Raw genomic sequence first — 11,791 nt, forward strand, 5'->3', positions numbered from 1 at the left:
TGTAAAAAAATCTTATTTTATATGCATCGTGCATCCATATGCCTTCAATAAAAAGCGGTTATTTTAATATTACAAACAGACACTCCAATTTTATTTATTTGTATAGATTAACAGCTAAATGACACAAAAAATTAATCCTATACTAGGGTCTAATTGAATCTATTGAATCTGTACCACAATTTTCAATCACTCAAACATTTTTTTATTTTTATAACCAGGTAGGCAAACAAGGGTACGGCTCACGTGATGGTAAGCGATTACCGTAGCTTATATAGACGCCTGCAACACCAGAAGCATAGCAAACGCGTTGCCGACCCAATTCCCCAACATTGGTATTGGCCATATAGATGTTTGTCATGGTCTGGGCATTTGTGCTTCTTTATTGTGTATGTTTCTGGATCCCCGACACAGGAGAAAATCCTACTGGGGGCCGTTAAGTGTGGAGTGCTTATTTATTTTATTTATCAACACAGCAAAGCAGAAGGTTAATACACAAAAATTGTCTTCCTATACTAATACTAAAATTGATAAAGATTTGTTTTGTTTTGTTTGTAAATGACTAAAAACTACCGTATCGATTTTTTAAATTATTTTAACAGAGAAATGCTACGTTATTGTTGATTTCTAAGTTTGAACAGGATTTTTTGCAGTAAAAATCAAGAAATCCGCTTGGACGAAGCCACGAGCCGAAATTTAGTAATTTATAATTTCGTATTATAATTTTTTATCATTCTACTTTCAATAATAACAGATCTCTCATACGAAATTGGATTATTCCTAGGAAAACAACGAACTAGTATTTACATTTTTCACTAATCATTTTGTCCAAACATTATAGAAACAGTTACTTTTGGAAATACATTAATACCAAAATTTTCAAGTTAGATTTAATATAGTTATATTTTGGGATAAAAGGACGAAATAAAAAAAACAACACTTATTTTATAACATTTACAATTAAAATTAAAAACGTATGCCAAAGTTATTATAGTCGAGTCGCGACAAATACTGCCAATTTCTGAGGTCACACTTTTCTATTTTACAGCCAGGAGATCCCTTTGTACTGAGCCAGTCGATCCTGAAAAACAATTGATAATATAAAAAATAAAAACAAGAAAACACACTCTTTATAATATTTTGAAGTCCTATCTAATATTTTTATAAGCTAGACTACTCTTATTTAACTATCTCAGTTATCATAAGTTAAATCATCGTATCATAAGTTAGTAAGTTCATACAAACAACCACATCCGTCTACTCTACACAAAATAACAACAGCTCCGCTCCCCGCAAATTTCGAACATTTGTATTGGCCATATAGATGTTTGCGATGGTCTGGGTGTTTGTGCAGTCCTTGTGAGCCTCAACATCGTACCCCAGAGAGTACATTAAGCCGTCGGTCCCGGCAGTTATCATAAATACCTGATAACGATTATTACTCATTGTAGAGCGCATATCTGCCAATTCGCAATGAAGCAACATGGTGGAAAGAGGCCTATCAGCTAGATGATACAGGCTGAATGCGCCTGCTTTATAAATATTGCTACTGATATTCCTAAATTATAGTCGATTTTCATTTTTGAGAAAAAACTTTTTTACACACGCTTGCCTTAGAGGGTATGGTGATGAATGCGTGACGAGAACGTTACAAAAAGTGTGATTGGGCGAGGCAAACGGAAGTTGAGAGGAAATTATAAATTAGTGAAGATAGAAAAAGAGAGCGTTACGTTTCGTAAGTTTTACTTCAGTCGTGTGGTCTAAAGCACACTCGTTATTATTTATTCGTTAACTTTAATTATTATAAGCTAATATAGATCATAACTTTAAATAAACTCCTGTCTGAATATTAAACACCAAATACTACTTCTTCATTAAATATATTTTAAAAAATCTTATTGTATTATTGTAAATCAAGATGGCTTGTTTTTCAGAAGCAACAGTACAGCCTGACCTCAGGGAATATCGGAATATTTCAATGTTCCTCATGTGTGCTTTTGTGCTGTGCGGTCTGGATAATTTTTAATGAGGTTTACGGTATAATGAAAAAAATGAAAAATAAGGAGGGGATTAAGGGGGTTATTAATATATATGGCAAAACAACGTTTGCGGGTTCAGCTAGTATATATATATATATATATATATATATAACAAAAATTACGTAAATAAAACTTTATTAGCCTGAATTAGTTTAATTCAGAATTTATATAAGACGAGCTAAGGATACAATTATAATTAAATAGTATAGATGGTATTTAGGTTTTAAAACATGAATTTTAATTGTTGCCAAAAATATTTTAGGCAATATGCCAGCATTCATGTGACGCTGAAAACTAACTAACTACTGTAACCAGAATGTCTATCAACACACTATTGTCCCAAGTTTTTCAATTATGTTCAATAAACGTGACAGAGAATCGTAAATAATTTCTGAATCCTAAAAAGAAGAATACAATGCAATAATTTAAAAAAAAATGTGTTAAGGTTTCTTGTAACCATACGAATGCGTAATTTATTAAATGCAATCACAAAAATTTTGTGATAAAATGTTATTATGTATATTTGTACCATGTATATAATTAATTAATATTAATTTAATAAATATTAAAAACATTTATAATTTACATAAGATATTATATTTAAAGTGCTTTTTTGTCTCGTGTGATACGTATACTAAGTATCCCCTTTTTGTAAACACAGTAGGTACAGAACCTTATGCATATAGTACAAGGCAAAAAAAGAATAATTTTACTTGTTTACTAAGTTTGTTTGTTATTGCATTCTGTTGACAGGAAATTTGAGAGCACGGATGTTCTCGTTAATGATATGCTTGGAAATAATCCAACATCTGGGTATTTATAGAACATTATTTGTTTTCGCTTTTATAATTAATTAGGTTTCGATATCTCTACCGCTCACCCCATTACAAAGCTAAGCTATTTTGTATCGAAACAAAAAGTACAGCTGGCTGGCTAATCTATACTAATATTATAAAGCTGAAGAGTTTGTTTGAACGCGCTAATCTCGGAAATTATTGGTCCAATTTGAAAAATTCTTTCAGTTTTAGATAGCTCATTTATCGAGGAAGCCTATAGGCTTTATTTTCAAATTAACGCGTATGAAACCACAGGGAAAAACTAGTAAGAAGGTAAGGAGATGAGAAGGAATACTCTCACTGAGGTAGGGCACAGCAGGAATTTCCTGCTCAAAATATGGAGCAGCCCGACTGGGGTAGTACCTCGACCTTACAGAAGACCACAGCAAAATAATACTGTTTTCAAGCAGTATTGTGTTCCTGTTGGTGAGTAAGGTGACCAGAGCTCCTGGGGGGATTGGGGATTGGGTCGGCAACGCGCTTGCGATGCTTCTGGTGTTGCAGGTGTCTATAAGCTACGGCAATCGCTTACCATCAGGTGAACCGTACGCTTGTTTGCCGACCTAGTGACATAAAAAAAAAAAATACTCTAATTTAAACTTAAAAAAAAAGATCAATTTCTATTCTACAGTAAATTTTAGATAAACTGTTCTAAATTTTACGCAAACGAATTTCAGGTGGCGCTAACATAGGACATTGCAAAGCTTTAATTCGATTAATTTAACTATTTTGTCACTCACTCCCTCACTTCAGCCTATCGTAGTCTACTACTGGACATAGGCTTTCCGAAGTTCGCACCAACATCCCGGTTTTCCGCAATCCTCATCCAGCCTACACCGGCAATCTTTTTTTTCAACTATTTTATCGGTGCACAAAAACACTCTTTCGAATATCAAAACATCAATCAAAGATACATTAAATCAACTTATTCATCACATGCAATTTAATTTATGCAGAAAGATGAAAAATGTCAATATTTATAAAATTATTGTACTCTTTATACGAAAAATGTACAAATTTTCTAAACGTTGTAAGATTTTAACGCTTATCGCCGAATACGCAATTCACGTCACAAGGCAGTTGGGCAGATTACCTTTACTGGTAAAATATTGTACATTGGCCACTTATACCTATACTATAAAGCATTCAAGTGTAGTTTCTGTTGTATTATGTAGAGTTTTTAAATTTATGCTTACTGCGTACTTTGGTATATCCTCTACAAGAATTTTATTATTATTTGTTTGTTACCTCACTTCATTTTACAATTCTAGAACTTATTTACCTACCTCACTTACTTACTACCTATTATCTATTACCTCACTTACTTATTACCTATTTCATTACTTATTGTATTAATAAATTATCTAGCTTACAAGCTTCTGTATTGTTTGATTATAATTGATTTAATAATACCTTCTAGGTCACTTTTAGGTCAAAAGTAAGCGGAAACTTTTGTCATTATTTTATATATTGTATCTTAAGTATTCGTCAAATAATCCATGTATACACAAATTCAAATTATAAGTTCATCCTCTACCTTTCTTTAAAAAGTTAATGATATTTACATATGATCCAAGTTCGCCTTCGTCCCTTGTACTTTTCCGACTATTGTTCCATTTTTAGTATTTTTCACCCATCCACAGATCTGGAGCTGTTCAGCTAACTCCTTGCAGTACTTTGTGAAGTAACAACCTGGGGAAGAGCATTTAAGTGTAGTTAGTTTTAAATAATCAAGTTTATATTGTTCATTTATGTGGAAATGTGAAAGACTATGTAAATAGTCTTAACATCCTTTAGTTGGACAAAGATCTCTTCTCCCATTTAAAAGCATACTTCGAGCAAAGTGACAATAGAATAAATTCCAACTTATTTTTTTTTCGAACGGTTTTATAATAAAAAAATAAAAAAAATAAAAAATCCTATAGAATATTTTCGGTCAAATATGAGTCAAATGCAAATCAGTCTTCAGGTCAGCGATAGAATTTTATTAACAGAAACATGTCATAGTAGTATGCAGTCAGTTTAATGTATTCATCGATTTGAACACAGTATTTTATTTTATTTTTATTTTACTTTATTTTGGAAACAAACGGTATTACATAAATATACAGGAAAACACAACACAATAGTATCACTTAACCAAAAATAGTTTCCGATATTAAAAAAGAACATATGACAAAGTTCAGAAGAGATGCTTCACAACAATAGTTCAATATCAAAAAACTTAATAATAATACTAAAAACATTACTATAAATTGATTAACAATGATTGAGAGAAAAAAAGTAATCAATAAAGAAATTCAAAAATCATTACGGGCATTATGAAACAAATAAATTAAAAAAAAAAAAAAAAAAACAGTTTAAAAAATCACAAATCAAATAATTAAGGATCAAGCTACAATTAAAATCATAATTAAATTAAAATCAAAAAATAAAATCAAATTAAGAAGAACATCACGAATATCATAACATCCGTCAAAGATACATTAAATCAAAGCATTCATCACATGCAATTTAAATTGATTGAGAGAGAGATGAAAAATGTCAATATTTATAAACAAATTATTGTACTGGGCACAACTTCTGTTAATAAACGCGTTTTTATAAAATTTTGTTCTTGTAGCTGGGATGTCAAATGTAATTTTATGTCTAGAATTTAAACGTGGACACTTAAAATTTAATTTTGAAACCAAATATGACGAGTCAATTACTTGGTTCACAATATTATACAACAGACCTTGATCCCGCTGAACACGCCGGTCAACGGCCGACATAGGTTTTATCATAACATTCAAATTTTTTTCACCATATAATTCAGTATGTGTCTCTTTATTTCTACCGAAACACGAACGCTTATATCTACCATTTTTTCCACACAAGAAATAAGCTTTAAGCCTCGACAAGTAATACGACGTAGTGCGACTTTGCCCGATCGCGGTCTATTATGTTTTTTAGATGCTCGACGCCTGACGTTTCGGATACTTTACCGTAACCATGGTCACGGGAGCACAAATAAATAGATAGGACAAAATCCTGAAAAATCTCTGCATTATAATGAGTGAAATTCGCGTAAACATGAGAAAACAATAATACAACGTAGGTAGACGAAAAATTAGCCAAGTACCTAAAAACTTGTTATCAAAGATTACTCAAAAAGTAGTCATTAGATCTCAATCAAATTGAAATGGGACCAATTGACAAAGTAGGTACGTGCAGTACAAAGTTATGATCTTATATATATATATACACGCATTATTAGATATAACTCGATAATTACTCGTCAACTCTCAATTAAATTTAAATGGAACAACATAACAAGCATCGCCTTTCGCTTAAAAAAAGAATCATCGAATCACGGTCAATCTAGAAAAAAGCTCTACGGTAACATACATAAAAAATACTATTGAATTTAGAACCTCCACTTTTTTGGAACTTGGTTAAAAATGTTAAAATCAAAAACTTAAACGTTTTAGACTTCAGAACGACGGGAAATCCCTCGAGCACAGAGCTGGTCTAATTATAAACGTTGTTTATGATAGACATTCGATCAAACGATGTCATTTACTGAGCTTCCAATTCATTGACATCGACCTACTTTCTAAAGGTCTACTAAATATAGCACTAGGTCAATTTTGAAAACATAATTATAAACAAAAAAATGTTTCATTTCTTTACAATTAACAGAATTTTGCTATTTCTGCTTTGCAAACCTCAAACTCTCTTTTTCAAACCTCATTTCGAAATCAGCTTTGTGTAGTTCGAATTCAATTCCTAAACATTTTTTTTTATTATTAATCATACAACAAGATTTTACACCTCAGGCTATATCTACGGGTATGACAATTTTGCCTACACCGTACAAATATTAATAATTATTATTTTATACTGTAAATTTTTCTTTAAATATATTATTAAGTTTAGCCTTGCCTTAAATAAAGACGATTGACATCCTATAGCTGGACAAAGATCTCTTTTCCCGTTGAAAAGCATACTTCGAGCAAAGTGACAATCGAATAAATCTATACAAATAAACAAAATGGGAGCGTCTGTTTGTAATGTTAAAATAACCGCTTTTTAGTAAATGCATGTGGATATAGATACAAGGTACATATACCAAAATAACATTTTTTACAATTTTTGTCTCCCTGTCTATCTGTTTCTTCCGGCTAATCTCTTAAACGGCTGGACCGATTTTGGCGGGACTTTCACTGGCAGATAGCTGATGTAATAAGGAGTAACTTAGGGAGTTACTTTGATTTTATATATTTTTTTATATTTTTATAACAGCGAACGGAATAATAACTTTTTTGTTAAATTCCATGCGGACGAAGTATCGGGCAGAGCTGGTAAATAAATAAATAAATATCTTATAACATCGAAACTCGAAATTAAATTTTAATCTTCAATTACATCGGCATACGAAAGCAGCATAAAGAAATCGATAGGTATTATTGAAAGTGATAATATTAAAAAGTTGCCATTTTTGGTAACTGCCTGTATAAATTTTATACTACACTAGCTGAGCCCGCAAACGTTGTTTTGCCATATATGGTATTAGCCCCCTTAACTCCTCCCTACCCCCTTATAACTTAGCTGTATGAAAAATAGATGTTGGCCGATTCTCAGACCTACCCGATATGCACACAAAATTTCAGTAAAATCGGTCCAGCCGTTTCGGAGGAATATTTTAACTAACATTGTGAAACGAGAATTTTATATATAAGTATATATATAGTCTCTAAAATAATTGAAAATAAGTTTTTATTTTCCTATGTTATAAAACAATTCAATTAACCTGTAAATGTTTCCAAGTATACTACACAACTGAAATTGACTGTATTTCCTTCAGAATGTACATTTATTTTTCATAGCTTATATAACTTACAGAGTTGTATCTTAAGCCGAAACATGTCATAAAGCCTTTTATCTGTAAATTAAACGCATTAAATTAAAATGCATCATCGTCAAAATATTATTAATACGAACTTTTATATACTTACATAAGTTTTATCAAAGTCTTGTACATAAGAATGATAAATTTTATCAAATCAGCAACGTTCTACTTTAGTATTTTTTATGTGTAAGTTTGTTATGCTATATACCTACATTAGTGATTATAATAAATTGTATGAAAACGTATTCTTATTTTTTTTACGATTACTGTAATATGCAAATACATACTTAGATATCCCTTATTTTAAAAATTGAGTAATTTAAAAACATCAATTTAACATCAATATCATGAATTAATGTCTCTGCCACTGATGATTATTCAATATCATTTAATTACTTACACTGACTTCCAATGAAAGAGATTTAAAGTACTTTGCCGACTACCCTCGACACTCCGTAGCTAGAAGCTTCGACTACCTCAATAACCACAGGAAATCAACATTACTAAGAACGTCATATTTTTCTGTAATCTTCTGTAAGGCTGAGGCACTTCTCCTGTCAGGGTCTTCTAAACTTTGAGCAAGATATTAACTGCTGTACTGTCGTCTGCTAGTAGGTACCTCCGTACCGAGTCGCTCATCGCGATTGTCATTTAGTCCCGATATTTCGCCAATGAGACAGACGCCAGTCATGGGAGAAGTGTAAGTAAAATTTATTTTCATACTTTTCGGTTGTACATAGAATTATAGACACATATAGGTACAAAAAAAACTTGGGGACTGAGATATTTTATTAAATGTATGCAAATCTTTAAAGCGTCTTGTTGAATAGTAAACTCATAAAGTCGGTGGTTACTGTTTTATTAAAAAAAATTAGCATCATTTATTCAATATATTTCAAGCTTATCATTAATTTAATTAAAAAAAAAGTAGAAGTTAAAAATAAAGAATTGCCATAATCCACTTATTCGTGTCATTTCTTATATACCAAGTTACGATTACATAAATCATAATACGACACTGTTTAAAATACATATCCTTGAAATTATATAATATCTAGACTCTAGAAAGATCGTGAATTATGATGAAACAAAAAATTAAACGGCTCAGAATAAAGATCACAAAGCGAATAAAGAAAAGTTTTCCTTCTTTGATACTTCTTGTGTGATGTTTAAAGAGCTTCTTATTAGTTTTATTAATATTGACGGATGATGTTGTAAATTTATTTTTGTCAATTTTTTTAACCGACTTCAAAAAAAGTAGGAGGCTACTCAATTCAACCGTATATATATATATATATATATATATATATATATATATATATATATATATATATATTTATGTATGTTCGGGGATAACTCCGTCGTTTATAAACCGATTTTGATAATTCTTGTTTCGTTGGAAAGGAGATATCCCTAGTTTGGTACCATGATAAGGAAACCAGGATCTGATGATGGGATCCCAGAGAAATCGAGGGAAACCCTCGAAAATCCGCATAACTTTTTACTGGGTGTACCGAATTTGATGATTTTTAATTTAATCGAAAGCCGATGTTTATCATGTGGTCACATTTAAATTTCACCGAGATCTGATTACAACTTTTGGAGTAATCTTTGATAATGCGTATTTACTCGACAATTTTTTTCGTCTACCTACGTTATATAACTTGTCGATATAGTTGAAGGCGGTTTTTCTTCGTTTGCCTGCAAACACAATTATTGTTAACATTTTTTGAATATCATATCAAAAATTGACCGCTCCAGCGGGATTCGAACCCGCGTCTTCGACATACCGTGTCGACACGGTATGTCGAAGACGCGGGTTCGAATCCCGCTGGAGCGGTCAATTTTTGATATGATATTCAAAAAATGTTTAGAATTCCTAATTGTGGGTAACACAAAAATAAAAATCGTACATATTAAAAATAGCATGGTGTCGTCTCCTGTCAAAGATTTTCATTGTAATATGAAACTTTGAATAGTTACGAGTCTCTGTAAAGAACTCACTATAGACGGCGCCACGGTTCGCTTAAACCGAAAGTAAAAATCATCATATCAAAAGTTTCGCTCTGGCGAGTATATCGTTCCATAGCTTAATTGGCTAGAGCTTCGACACGGTATGTCGAAGACGCGGGTTCGAATCCCGCTGGAGCGGTCAATTTTTGATATGATATTCAAAAAATGTTTAGAATTCCTAATTGTGGGTAACACAAAAATAAAAATCGTACATATTAAAAATAGCATGGTGTCGTCTCCTGTCAAAGATTTTCATTGTAATATGAAACTTTGAATAGTTACGAGTCTCTGTAAAGAACTCACTATAGACGGCGCCACGGTTCGCTTAAACCGAAAGTAAAAATCATCATATCAAAAGTTTCGCTCTGGCGAGTATATCGTTCCATAGCTTAATTGGCTAGAGCCTCGACACGGTATGTCGAAGACGCGGGTTCGAATCCCGCTGGAGCGGTCAATTTTTGATATGATATTCAAAAAATGTTTAGAATTCCTAATTGTGGGTAACACAAAAATAAAAATCGTACATACAATTATTGTTAATATCTATTTATAATCGTTGACCAATTTTTGTAAGTCTAGAAATTTTGTAAAGATATTTTTAAGGCCTATCTTTAGTTTTATTTTTTCTTAGTGCTATCTTTATTACTCGCATACGAACTGTCAATATTAATGTTACATTACAACTTAAATCCTTTTTAATTTTATGTTTAATCCTATTTAGAGTTATTATGATGTTATTGTACAATAAACGTTAAGAAAAAAACACTTCGTGAGTACAAACTGCAAGACTTGTATATTTAATTATGCTACAAAGATCCCCGAAAGTATAGCTTGTGAAGAGTTGAAGACGCCTTCGTCTGACAGAAAAAATTACAGTTTAGTTCAATATACTTTAGAAATAAACGATTCACACTAAACTGCCACCAGTGGGATGTGAAAACTGTCGGAAAAATGAATGTATCAGAGGTCTGAAAATCGTCTAAACTACGAGAAATATTTATATGTCCTCCACAACCACCTGTCATGTATTCCCCACACAACCGAACCCAAGACCACTATAGCGCATCAGTCAGCTGCTGTAACAACTGCGTCAATGCGCCGTAAATCTTATTGTTTTCACCTTGGTATTACGATCTTGACACTTTCACAAAGGTACTTATTATCTTCCGTCCACTCCATCCACACTTCCAATCCATTACCAATTAGATACTTGTTAAAACTTTTTTTGGTTAAGAAACGAAATGTTATGTTTTTTATTCTGCTGTATAAAAAAATCACTAATCCGATAGGTCTTACCAGTCATACAATTAAATTACGCGTAAAATATTATAATAAATTGTAGTCACTTCATATAACATGCAAGAACATATTTCAAAAACAATAATACCTTGAACCTGTCCGAAAACTTCAAATTCAACCGCAACTAACATGTTGGGATCTTCGGCGCCCATTTTTTTTACTTGATTTTACTTTTTTTATTTTATATTTTAAAAAATTAACACAATATTTATTATTTAATTACAAGTAGAGTAAGAGTACAATGAATCGTTCGGAAACCGTACCGATACTGCCGCCCGCCTAAACTCTAACGTTATTGACGCCTTAGATTATTTTCGTACATAGATATATTATATATAAAGACGTATAATTTGTTGTTCTAGACGAATGATTAATGATGGTCGTAAAATACATTCGAGTGCTCATGTCGAGATCGATATTACTGAATTCAATAACATATTTTGATTCGTAACGATTTTGCATTACGATTGCTAAATATACTGATATAGCTAAGTAACCTAAATAAAATAGTATTTTTGATGTTAGTCTCTAATGTACACGTTTTCATTTCGCATAACAGAGAATATAACTATAATAATTTGTAATGTATATACGTGCATAGCTTCATACGTTATTATTACTTATTGTCAAGACAATAAAAAGATATATATCTCTGTATCAGTAATTGTACATATTTTAATTAGTACATTGTAAATAAGAACGTCATTGATAAT

General features: G+C 31.6%; 1 protein-coding gene across 1 annotated transcript; it reads right to left on the reverse strand.

Moving 5' to 3' along the window:
• Positions 1-937: 937 nt before the first annotated feature.
• LOC123655467 (acylphosphatase-2) lies at positions 938-11,387 on the reverse strand. Its single transcript, XM_045591252.1, has 3 exons — positions 11,167-11,387; positions 4,438-4,564; positions 938-1,078 (listed from the first exon to the last, which is right to left on the reverse strand). Exons 1-3 carry the CDS (start codon positions 11,228-11,230, stop codon positions 964-966), a joined length of 306 nt encoding a protein of 101 aa, XP_045447208.1. The 5' UTR covers positions 11,231-11,387; the 3' UTR covers positions 938-963.
• Positions 11,388-11,791: the final 404 nt, after the last annotated feature.

This window comes from Melitaea cinxia, chromosome 8 (genome assembly GCF_905220565.1).
Source record: "Melitaea cinxia chromosome 8, ilMelCinx1.1, whole genome shotgun sequence".
NCBI classification, from domain to species: Eukaryota; Metazoa; Arthropoda; class Insecta; order Lepidoptera; family Nymphalidae; genus Melitaea; species Melitaea cinxia.

Coding starts and splice junctions, on each gene's coding strand:
- LOC123655467 (XM_045591252.1), bottom strand. CDS start 11,230: ATGGGCGCCGAAGATCCCAACATGTTAGTTGCGGTTGAATTTGAAGTT. Junction 4,565..11,166: donor AGTTTTCGGACAGGTTCAAG/GTATTATTGTTT, acceptor GCTCTTCCCCAG/GTTGTTACTTCACAAAGTAC. Junction 1,079..4,437: donor AAGGCGAACTTGGATCATAT/GTAAATATCATT, acceptor ATTGTTTTTCAG/GATCGACTGGCTCAGTACAA.